The 12,180-nt window shown below is 35.9% G+C and overlaps 1 protein-coding gene across 7 annotated transcripts in view; it reads left to right on the top strand.

The window, feature by feature from the left end:
* The window catches only part of LOC131047986 (uncharacterized), a 267,168-nt gene that overhangs the window by 64,629 nt on the left and 190,359 nt on the right, over positions 1-12,180 (top strand). For all 7 annotated transcript variants that reach the window (XR_009106346.2, XR_009359042.1, XR_009106345.2 and 4 more), the window contains exon 5: positions 7,503-7,605. Coding sequence is in view for 4 of the 7 variants with exons in the window: in XM_057981797.2 (XP_057837780.2) it covers positions 7,503-7,605 (103 nt within the window). In the remaining 3 variants the exon portion in view is untranslated. The remainder of the gene's footprint in view (positions 1-7,502; positions 7,606-12,180) is intronic.

The following is a 12,180-nucleotide window of genomic DNA, read 5'->3' as shown; positions in this document are numbered from 1 at the left end:
AGGTGGAAGGTTTACCGGAGGAAGATTTCAAGGAGGAAGAGGAACCAGCATAGATCAGAACAAGGACAAGGAAGTGAGCAAAGAAGGTAATTCATACCGGAAGGATGATAGAAACTTCTACTGGATGGTTATCAGAATGAGAACTTTGGAAGACAAGACAAGAGGACATTTAGAGGAACTTCTTTTTAGTGTGGAGAAGAAGGACACCGTGCATTTGAATGTAAGAAGACAGAGGCTACCGGAAGGGCAGCAGTGGTGGAAGAAAATCCCACCAGATCAGACAATAAACTTGTAATGTCCCCTAATGCGAGCCTCTTTTATTCTGTCCTAGGATTACAATTTTAGCACATAGAGAGAACAATAGAAGGACACTAATGTCAACCTTTCTTTTCCTCCACCTAGCCTCAAGGAGAATCACACAAGATACCACAAGGTATTACAGACTCTATCGTATAATTTACTTAATTGTCATATAGACAGTTATTTATTAACTGTCATTATGACATTATTATATTATATTCCATTAATAACATTATATTATGTTATCTGCATTATGTAATAACATTATTATATTACATTACATAATTATTTAATAACATTATTATATTATATTGCAGTATGATATTTTATTACCAGCATTATGTTATATTGACATCATTATATTATATTATATTACAGTATATTATATTATTACAGTATTAATAATATTGAATAGTGCCACATCATATTAGTATTACTTTATTCCTTAAGGCCAGCAAACTTCTTCTATGTGTCTCCTTAATTTTTACGTGCTATTCTTTTTTACTATTCTCCCTATGCTGTCTGATGACTGTTATTAGTCAGGCTTATTTTTTTACTATTCCCAGTATATTCCCCTTTCTCTCATCATGACTTCTATTATATATCTTGTCTTATGATGAGACACACCTCTTTATCGAGCCTTTTGACTACCTCTTAATTGTGCCTTTTTGTTTAATATTTGCTATCTTTTTAGTAGTAATTGCTGCCCCTTACTAATAGAGATCACTCTAATCTTAATGTTAATTCATTGCCCGTCTTAAAGGTAATTGCTATCGCATTATTTCCTTTAAACATATGCAACCTCCTCTAATTGGGCAGTCCCATAACCACATTCTTTAGATTTCTTTTAATAACTTTCAGTCACCGATTTGAGGGAATCATGTATCTTCCTTAATATAGAGCTGATCATGTATAATATTATTAATTTAAAATTATTAATAAATAAGTAAATAATAAATAAGTAATAAATAATAGTATTAGCAATAAACATAATATGTAAATTATGTTTATAATATTATTAATTTAATAAACAAATAAATAATAAATAATTTGTTGGTAAATATTATATTAATTAATAATTATTATTCTATTAGAATATATATAACGATTAAGGAGGGGACATGACAAAACCAGAAGATGGAGAACTGTTGATGATGAGGAGAGCTTTGTGTCATACCAGAGGAGATGAAGAACCCTTGCAGAGGAAGAACCTGTTCAAGACCAAATGTAAGGAATCCGGTAAGTGTTGTAAAGTTGTTATTGATAGTGGTAGTTCAGATAATCTTGTTTCAAAAGAGATGGTAAATAAGTTGAAATTGGAGAGATTGAAACACCCTAAGCCTTATCAAATAGCACGGATTCAGGATGAACATAAGTTGTTAGTAAGTGAACAGTGTTTGGTAAAATTAAAAATTGGGAATTATCATGATGAAGTTTTGTGTGATATTATGCCTATGGATATTTGTCATCTTTTGTTGGGAAGACCTTGGCAGTTTGATAAACAGGCAGTACATGATGGAAGGAAGAATACATACACTATTGTGGCCAATGGGATGAAGCAAACCTTGTTACCTTTGGAGGAACCTTTGAAGGGTGAAGTCTGTATGAATACCATAATCTGTTTGGTGGATGGAAGAAAATTCATGAATGGAGTGAGACATGAGAATGTGTGTTTTGCCTTAATTCCTAAGAAGACTAAGAGACCGGAACCAGAAGGAGGACACCTAACAGAGATAAGAGATTTGTTGACAGAATATGAGGACATCATTTTAGATAATGTACCTGATGGATTGTCACCTGTTAGAAGTATTATTCATTGCATGGACTTGGTTTCCAGAGCTAGTTTGCCTAACAAAGCTGGACACCGGTTGAAACTGGCAGAGAATGAAAAACTGAATAGACAAGTGCAAGAGCTGTTAAGAAAAGGTTTGATCAGAGAGAGTCTGAGCCCTTGTGTAGTACCAACAGTATTAGCACCTAAGAAGAATGGAGAATGGAGTAAGTGTATCGATTCAAGAGCAATAAACAAGATCACAGTGAAATACCGATTTCCTTTGCCTAGGATGGATGACATAATGGACTGTTTGAGTGGAGCAAAATACTTTACAAAGATAGATTTGAAGAGTGGATATCATCAGATCAGGATCAGAGAAGGTGATGAGTGGAAGACAACATTTAAGACAAACGAAGGACTATATGAATGGTTGGTGATGCCTTTTGAATTGACTAATGCACCGAGTACTTTCATGAGGTTGATGAATGGGGTATTAAAGAAATTCTTGGGTAAATTTGTTATTGTGTATTTGGATGACATTCTAATTTCTAGTGGAACAAAAGAGGAGCATTTGTTGCAGTTAAGACAAGTTTTACAGAGGTTGAGAGAAGAAAAGTTGCTAATCAATATCAAGAAGTGTACTTTCATGAAGGATGAATTAGTCTATTTGGGCTTTGTGATATCTGAGGATGGTTTGAAGATGGACCCTGAGTAAGTGAAAGCCATTGTTGAGTGGCCTACACCGGAAAGCATTGGAGAGGTAAGGCTAGTTTTTATCGGAAGTTTATCAGAAATTTCAGTTCAGTTTGTAACCCTATGACTGAGACCATCAGGGGAGATCGAAAGTTTATCAGAAATTTCAGTTTAGTTAGCTTTACCAGATTTCAATAAGGTATTCCAAGTGGATTGTGATGCAAGTGGAACAGCAATAGGAGCAGTTTTGAGTCAAGAAGGGAGAGCAGTAGCATATTTCAATGAGAAATTGAATGATGCCCGGAAGAGATATTCAGTGTATGATCAAGATTTTTATGCCATAGGAGCAATTTTGAGTCAAGAAGGGAGAGCAGTAGCATATTTCAGTGAGAAATTGAATGATGCCCGGAAGCGATATTCAGTGTATGATCAAGATTTTTATGCCATAGTTCAAGCCTTGAAGAAATGGAGACACTACTTCTGGCCTAAGGAGTTTGTGTTGTATATAGATCATCAAGCTTTGCAGTATTTGAACAGTCAGAGTAAGTTGAATCAGAGACATATGAGATGGGTAGAATTCTTGCAGAGTTACACCTTCATGTTGAAGCATAGAAGTGGGAAATCTAACAAAGTTGCTGATGCATTGAGTAGGAGAAGGAATTTGCCGACAAAAATGAGAGTGACAGTATTAGGTTTTGAAGATTTGAAGACCTTGTATGATGAAGACCCGGATTTTGCAGAACCTTGGAAAGCATGTAGAGAACCGGTTATGGTTGATAGGAGCAAATGGTTTGATTATTTCATTCAGGATGGGATTTTATTCAAGGGAGTTCACTTATGCATACCTAAGAGTTCCATGAGAGAGAACCTAATCAAAGAGAAGCATAGTGGAGGTTTGGTTGGACATTTTGGCATTGATAAAACAATTGCATTGGTGAGTGAGCAATACTTTTCGCTCCAGATTCATAAGGATGTTAAGAGATATGTGCAGAGTTGTAGAGTTTGTCAAGTTGCAAAAGGTAGTAGTCAGAATGTGGGATTGTATAAACCTTTAGCTGTACCGGTAAGACCTTGGGAGGATATAAGCATGGATTTTTTACTTGGATTGCCTAAGACACCGAGAGGGAATGATTTTATATTTGTGGTAGAGGATAGATTTTCGAAGATGGCTCATTCCATACCTTGTAAGAAGACATCAGATGCATTGCATGTAGCAGACCTATTTTTCAAGGAAGTGGTGAGATTGCATGGATTTCCTAAGAGCATAGTTTCGGACAGACACACTAAGTTTGTTGGCTATTTTTGGAGAACACTTTGGAAGAAGATGAAGACAGATTTGAAGTTTAGTTCTACTTTTCATCCACAGATTGATGGACAGACAGAAGTAGTTAACCAGAGTTTGGGAAACTTGTTGAGATGTTTAGTGGGAGATAAAACCGGAAGTTGGGATTTGATCCTTGCACAAGCAGAGTTTGCCTATAACAATTCAGTGAATAGAAGTACCAAAAAAACACCTTTTGAGATTGTTACTGGATTGCATCCTAGAGGAATAGCAAAATTGAGAGACATTGGCAGTGAAGACCGGAAGAGTTCAGAAGCAAAAGATTTTGCGGATCACATGGCAGCATTGCATATTCAGGTTAAACAACATTTGGAAGATATGAACAACAAATATAAGGAGAAGGCAGATGAGAAGAGGAGACATAAGGAATTGGAGTTGGCGATGAAGTGATGGTATACTTGAGAAAAGAGAGATTCTCGGTTGGAACTTATAGTAAGTTGTAGATGAAGAAGTTTGGAACTTGTAAGATTTTGAGAAAGTTCAGTTCTGGAAATGCATATGAAGTAGAGCTATCGGACAACCTAAGTATTTCACCTATATTTAACATTGCAGATCTTCATGAGTACCATGAATTAGAATTCAGTAAGGACAATGTTGCAGACTTGGAGAAACAATTGCCACGGAAGGAACCAGATCAGATTGAAGAGGTTTTGGACAGTAGGATTGGGCGTAGTACCCGGAACAGTCAGTACAAAGAATATCTTGTGAAGTGGAAGAGCAGACCAGTCGAAGATTCATCTTGGATTTCTCAAGCAGAGGTAGACCGCCTTGGTTTCCCTCTGACCCCAACAAAGTGAGAGGCTCACTTTTTCATTAACCCCGAATGTCTAATGCAGGAGCATCCCCCTTTCACAACAATCTTGCATCAACCAAAAACATTTCCTTTCTGTTTTGTTTGCAGTTTTAGTTTTCCTTTCTGTGTGTCCCGGTTTTGGCTTACCGGATCCTGTAGAGTTGGATTCTCCTTGAAGACTTGATCATCTTTCTTTCTTTTAGATTGCATCTCATTTGGATCACTTTTCGGCAAGATATTGCTACCGGTTTCCTAGACAGTTTCTTGTCCTCGTTTGTTCCTTTGTTACCGGTTGCCTGAGACCTATTTTGGTGATCTATCGGAACCTATTTTGAAGCTTGCGGAGCTTTAGGCATTGGTCTTGATGTTGCTTGGCGTGTGGTCGGCCTTCTTCGTTTCATCCTTTGGATTTTCCGGAGGAATCTCTTGGCGGAGGCCGACCTTGTTCATTTTGCACGTTAGGTCTTGTTCTTCGGGTTTTGATCCCTTTTTGAGCCGACTGGATCCTTTGGATCGATATATATATTTTTAATCATGCTTAAGAATGTAATCAATTGAGAATCAAGAAGTATCAGATAGATAGACTATGCCTAGAAGATAGATCTTTCGATTCAAGGTCCCGGGGTGACCTATTCTACCAGGCTTGTGTGCCGATATGTTGTAACCCGGTTGTTACCAGTTGGATGTAATTGAATTTCATGCATTGCCTCCATCATATCTGTGTGTTTCTCTTGTGTTTACTCTTGCTGACCGGTTTGGACTGATCTCCCTAAGGTCCCTCCTCATTGGTGACTGCTTCAAAATACTGCATCATACACTTCTGCTACACATCACTTCCATACCACGAACCAGCAACACCAACATTACAATACTACTGAACCATAATATCACCACAATACATCTATACTAACATCAAAGTACATCACAATACATCCATATTAACATCACAATACATTCGGACCAACACCACCAACATCCAGATCACACTAACAGGTTTGACATCAATGACAACAAAGACTTATGTGTAACACATCTCTATTTTGATGTCCTGAACATTTTTGAAGTACATGTCCATTCAAGTTCGCCTACCTGGGATTTGCCTCAGGAGCCTAATGAAATCTAGTGAATCTTTGATGGTGAACCTTGTCTTGGCAGGTAGCACTCAGTTCTGTGCTAAAAATCAATGAAAAAACCCAGTTAAATACCGATTTTACATGGTTAGAGTTTCAGGACAAGTTGGTGGATAGTACATGTGTTTTCTGGGTGATTTTTTTGTGATTTAAACCCTTTAAAATCGTTTAACAAAATTAGAAATAGCAAAATAGCAGCTGATTACATTTTGATTTTGGGGGGAAAATAACATATAGATGGGATTTTTTAAAAATTGTTTAAATCGGAAATTTTTTAATGATTTATGTTTCTATGGTTTTGACAAGGTGTCATCGAGAAATAAAAAAACAAAACAAAGAAATTATATCAATGTCCAAGAATCACCAAACTAGATTAATGCTAGATATCATGTGCCCTTCAATGTCAGAAATATGACAGTAAATATTAAAGACAAGCCGAGTAGGGAAGACATTATGTTAACATTCTTTGATTATTAAAGTATGTCTGATGATAAAAATGTAGAGTCGGTTACAATAAAAATATACTATTCTAACAAGAACCCTAGGTTATGAAAACCAATTAAACAGAATCATCAATGGAATCTAAATAAACTCAGTTATGAGCAAAATAAAATATTTGTAATAATAAACTCTAAATATGTTATAGACTTTAGGTCCTTATCAGCAAAGTGAGTGAATGATTACAAGTTAAGAGAGTGAAATCCCTATTTATGGGTTTCACTTAAGTCCTAATGAGGTTCATAATCCAAAAGGATGAGTTGGAGAAAATCAGAAATATCACAAAAAGTTTGAATTAAAAGGACAAAAAATTTGTTCATTTTCATAACCCTATCCTCATTTTATTATAATACTTTACCTTGTTTAAAATAATATAGGTGCTAAAACTTTTAAGCTGCAATCATATTTAGAAATGTTTGATCATTCATTTGCTTTTTGTTATTGATGACTGAAATCACTTCGATCATTTTGTTTGAATATTTTTTTGTAGCTAGATTTTGTTCCTCATAACATAAGAAAACCTTTTTCTCTCTTGCATTAATTGTACTTTAAGGTTCGAATCAAGAATTACGTAATGCTATCAGTTGAAAAGAAGTAAAGATATAGCCATTGAAGGAGGGCACTAAAAGAAGCAACATGGTTCTTTAATCTAGAAAAATTTCCCACATTGCTTACAACTGCAATCCAATTATGTATCAATCAAGCTTTTATAAATCATGTTGGTTTCAATTGATCAAATACATATAATATCTTCATATAACAATCAATGTTTCACGATAAACTTTAACAGTTATGCTGCATGCGTAAATTAAGCTCAAGTGTTGTCGACAGAGTTTTAGGCTTTGAATTTGCAAAGTTCTTATTTTCCTTTGACCTCATTTGAAGGATGAAAATATTATTTCCTTCATCATTTAAACAACCCTTTTGTCTACCTTCTGAAGGAGATTCTGTTATGACATTTTCATGTTACAGGTGTGTTGTTGCCAATGCTGCACCGAATAGGGGTCATTATGCTCTATCTATATTGCAAAAGAGATGTGAGAATGAAGGCAAGAATTTCACTCTCATAACCCAGGTAGATCCATTTTCTATAATGCATTCTTGCACATTTCTGCACTGTCTGATGCTCATTACAAACTGCACTTTTATCTTTGGGGAAAACTAAAAAGCATAGATCTATAAACAATATCAAATGCTTACTAAGTAACTTTGTAGATCGGTTGTATTAAGAAATAGTCCAATATTAGAACAAGCTAATGTTGTTACATTGGTATAGAAAACTATAGTCGGCAAACTCAGCAAAGTTGGAAAGTACTTGCTGGGTCCTTTTGCTGGCGAGTTGCTAATAAACTCATATTTGCGAGAAACTTGGCGAGTCTACAAAAAAAACTTGGCCAACACAGTCATGATGGGGCACACACCTGGGATGCAGAACAAACTCATTAAACCACTTTCTTTTTTTTGCTTATAAAGTCTCCAACGTCCTCACCATTCCTCACACAGCAGTAGAAGAGCAAATTTGAGCTACTTGTAAGTATTTCTAGGCAAACTTGAAGAGAAAATTTCAAGATTTTTAAGGGTAGGTTAGTGATTTAAAAAAAATAAAAATTTCAAGCATTATAATTCATTTTAATAGTTAACATCAAGCATGTAGGCTATGAAAAATTCATAATTTCCTAAAACCTAGTAGTATTTTGAATTTTACTTTGAAATAATTGGATTTAACGCCATTTTTTTCATTTATGCTGATTTTTTTAGGAATTCACTATTTTTTAATTGTAATGCCCCTTCTTAAAATGCCCTAGTTTTCCCAGATTATAATTCTTAGTTATTAAAGGAGGGTTAAGAGAGGGAGTACCTATAACTTTAATAGTAAAACCCTGCAACAATTTAGGAAATAGTCTACCAATTATAACATATAAGTGATTAATTACAACATACTAAGTAAAGAATGAACTGATCATGTTGAAATGAAGGAAGGCTAACTATGTAAAACAAGAAGACTAACTATCATTTATAAAGTAATGTAGGAAGATTATAGAGTAAAGGAAAGCTAGATAAATATAAATGTAAAGATCAAAACATGGATCATAATGAGAAGAATCCCAAACAAAGTGAGTTAGGAGGGATGACTCAATAGGGTGTCCTCAACAACCGTTCTCCCTTAACCATACTTGATAGGGTGTCCTAATCGCCGTTCTCCCTCAATCAAGTCATACTTGGTAGGTTGTCCTAAATGCCATTCTCCCTCAATCGAGTCACCTTCTCCTACTCATATGAAACATCATCATCATCATTATCATGATAGAGAGGATGGAGATTGCCTCAATAGGGTGTCCTAGGTCTAACCCTCCTAAGTCCAAAGGCAGAGCACCTTCACCCCCCTTTGGCCTCATGTGGACTTTGCCATACATATGAGGTGGTGTGCTTAGAAGTGACCCTTAATGCCGTTCTCCCTAATGCAATCATTCTTCTTCTACCATGTCTGATAATAATCAAACCAGAATATATATGTATATGCAAAGCATCATATTTCATTACATTTTCCAGAATATATATAACCATAAGCAACTCTAAAATATCCTGGGTAAATGTACATAACAGTGGACTGTGATCAGATGTAATGTCCCCTTCTCATTGATGCTCTTTCAGTGGTCCATTAGCCTATTTCTGAGACCCGTAGGCTAGGTGGAATGAGTAATCAGGGTCTAGCATCGATGAAACGAGGACTTACTTTTTTTAGTAAGTCAGGGAATGACCATTCTGGTGCCACTGTCCTACTAAGTCCTCCTTGCTTTGCCTCTGGACGCGATGATCATATTTTTTTGAGCATTAATTCTTGACTTACTATTTTTAGTAAGTGGTTGTGTGGCACAATTCTATATTTGGCAGTAGACAGGGTTCTGAATTCTGCAACAGTCTGTGGTCGTCCGGGCTCAGTTTCATCCTGGTGGTGATAATAATCAGTGCGGGAGACAATTGCAACATAATTAAATATTATTTCCTTATCCTAAGGTTAATATTTAATTAATCTATTTATTGGCTACTAGTTTATTAATTTGTGCTTAATGCCTATTTAATCCTAAGTTTGGCGAAATTCAGTTGTTTTATGGAATGAGAAATATTTTTAGAAGGATATTATTTCACTTTGCATTGCCATTATGTGCCTAAGTGTTTAACGTGGGTCCTCCCCCTTCTTGGGCGTGAGTTTTGACTTAGGAGAATGGGCGCTACACTTGGGTCCACATGTAAGTGGAATGAAATTCAAATGCAAGCGTGGAATTTGGAGGGATGTCATTTGAATTTGAAGAATGAAGTTATAAATATGAGGCTTGGGTTCCCATTTGCACCATCTTGAAAATCTGTAATGTTATGCTACCGGATTGGCGACAGAACTTGAGGCTTCGGAGTGCGTCTCCCTAGTGCTACCCGGTTTCGTACTTGAAATACAGTACCTAGCTGTGCCTTGTATTCTTCTACCTTCTCAGAGTTTGCCATAGACATCTTGGTGTTGAAGTGATTCTGGAATTTGCTGATTTTGCCTGTGGCTGAAGCACATTTTTGCTCACACCTCTCCGTTGGAGCGCCTGACAGTTATGGGTAACATTCCTATCTTCCTTCCCAGCACTGGCAAATAAGTTTGTAAGTTTTTAGCACGTTTGTTTGAGTTTTGAATTAATTATGCAAAATGGAAATTCCTAGTCTAGGCATGGGTTTTTTGCTTTGCATTGGGATGCGTGCAAATTAAATAAGGGTCTTTTTGGGGTGTTGTTTTGATTGGTTACCATTGCATATGTTGTACGGTGGGTTTGGAACTGGTTTGAGCTAATTTGGATGTAAAATTAGGGAGTTATGAGTATTTTGGCATTTCTCTAGGCTGCTGGCCTGTGTTTCCAGCCTGCAGATTGGTTGTAACAGAAATTTATATCTTTATTATAGAAATCTGCATTACTCTCCTATCATTTCTATTATTGTAAGGTTAGGTAGTAGTACTACTAACCAGTTCTATCTTTGTAATTCTCATCCCACTGAATAAGTGGAAGAGGCTGGCTTGCCGCCTGATATGCATCAATTTGTAATTTTCAGTCCTCCTGCTGAATAAGTGGTCAAGTGATAAGTTCAATGTTTTGGTCTTCCCGCTGAAATATGCGGTAGAGTGATTGTTAATGTAATGTCCTCTCGCTGAAATACGCGGTAGAGTGATTGAACTTCAGTTTCTTGTAATCTTTCCCTTGGTCGGTTTACCGCCAAGAAGTTTAGTTTCTATCCTGCTGGATAAGCAGAAGGGGCTGGCTTGCCGCCCATGCATTGTAATTTTCAGTTTGTTTATTGATGCTGACGATCCCTGGAACACTGTATGCTCTCACCTTCCCAGTCTGGGCTCTCAGTGAACAAAAGGTGGAAGGGTTCCCTTTCAGTTGTTTTGCTTATTACTCTAACCTTAACGGGTTATTTGTTGTGGATGAATTGTTATTGGCTTGAAAAAACAAAAATTTTTTTTAGTGGGATACCACATCAGACAATAGTATGCAGAGAATGCTATAGGAATATTGTGCACAGGATCACGTACTAGAATGTCTTAATGTCTTAAACATGGATATGACAAGGAGCTCCTTACTTGCTGTGAGTTCAATCTGCTTTCTTCGATGTTCTTCTTCCTTCAGGTTTTAGTGCAGATTCATTCTCTATCCAACTGATTCCTTTCCTTTATATTGTAATGTCTCCTTTTGGGAATTTCCTTAATTTAATCCTGAAACAACAATTCCAACTTTAGGTGAGAACTGTAATACAAAATTTACCCAAACTTAAGACATTTTATTTTGATATTTAACTTAAAATTTTTAGAATAGTTCAAAGGATAGGACTTATCTTGATACTTTCTCTGATTCATGCGGATCATAAACCTCCCATAAACTGATTACCATCTCCTTACAAATCTACTATAGAACTTCTTACAACCTCTTCATAAGTCTGTCATAAAATTCTTCACTGCCTTTTAAATATTCTATTCATAGAATCCTCCATAGATCTGCAATAGTCTTCTCAGTTCTGTAAACTTCTCTTCATTGGATCTGCAATCTTACTTTTCATCCATGTCCTTGGTGCCTATGTTCAATAGTCTTTTTAATACGTATACCTTTCCTCTATTCTGTATGAACCTCGTCTTATGTGTAGATCTAATATAATATTACTTCTCACCCAGCATCTACTTATTCTTTTATCCTGCTGTAGTATATATTTTATTCTTTGTCCTTTTACCAATATCTCAAAGTCTTCCAAGTGGGTCCCATTCTATTTGTGGAGCTGCTGCTAAAAACACAAAATAATTGTGGAATCTCCAAAACCTTTTCTAATTGATGCAATTACCATTTGAGAATCCTTTTATTTTAGGAATCTGAGTAATTATTGTTTAGGGCCCACAAAACACTTTTGACAAATTTATTCTAATACTAATAAATCTAAACTCCTATTGAGGTCCTCTTTCTTTAATTTTGACTTCTATGTGAGATCAAAGACCCTCCCACGTGGTATTCCTTCCTTTATAATCTGCTTCTACATTGCAAGATAATTATAAAGGCTACTGAATTAAAATATATTTTCTGAGTTCTGCTTGAGTACAGTAGAATTATCCCCATAGAATATAATAAAA

Source organism: Cryptomeria japonica, chromosome 10 (genome assembly GCF_030272615.1).
Source record: "Cryptomeria japonica chromosome 10, Sugi_1.0, whole genome shotgun sequence".
Taxonomy (NCBI): domain Eukaryota; kingdom Viridiplantae; phylum Streptophyta; class Pinopsida; order Cupressales; family Cupressaceae; genus Cryptomeria; species Cryptomeria japonica.
The sequence above is the reverse complement of the archived record's forward strand: the minus strand, read 5'-3'. Positions and strand labels throughout refer to the sequence as shown.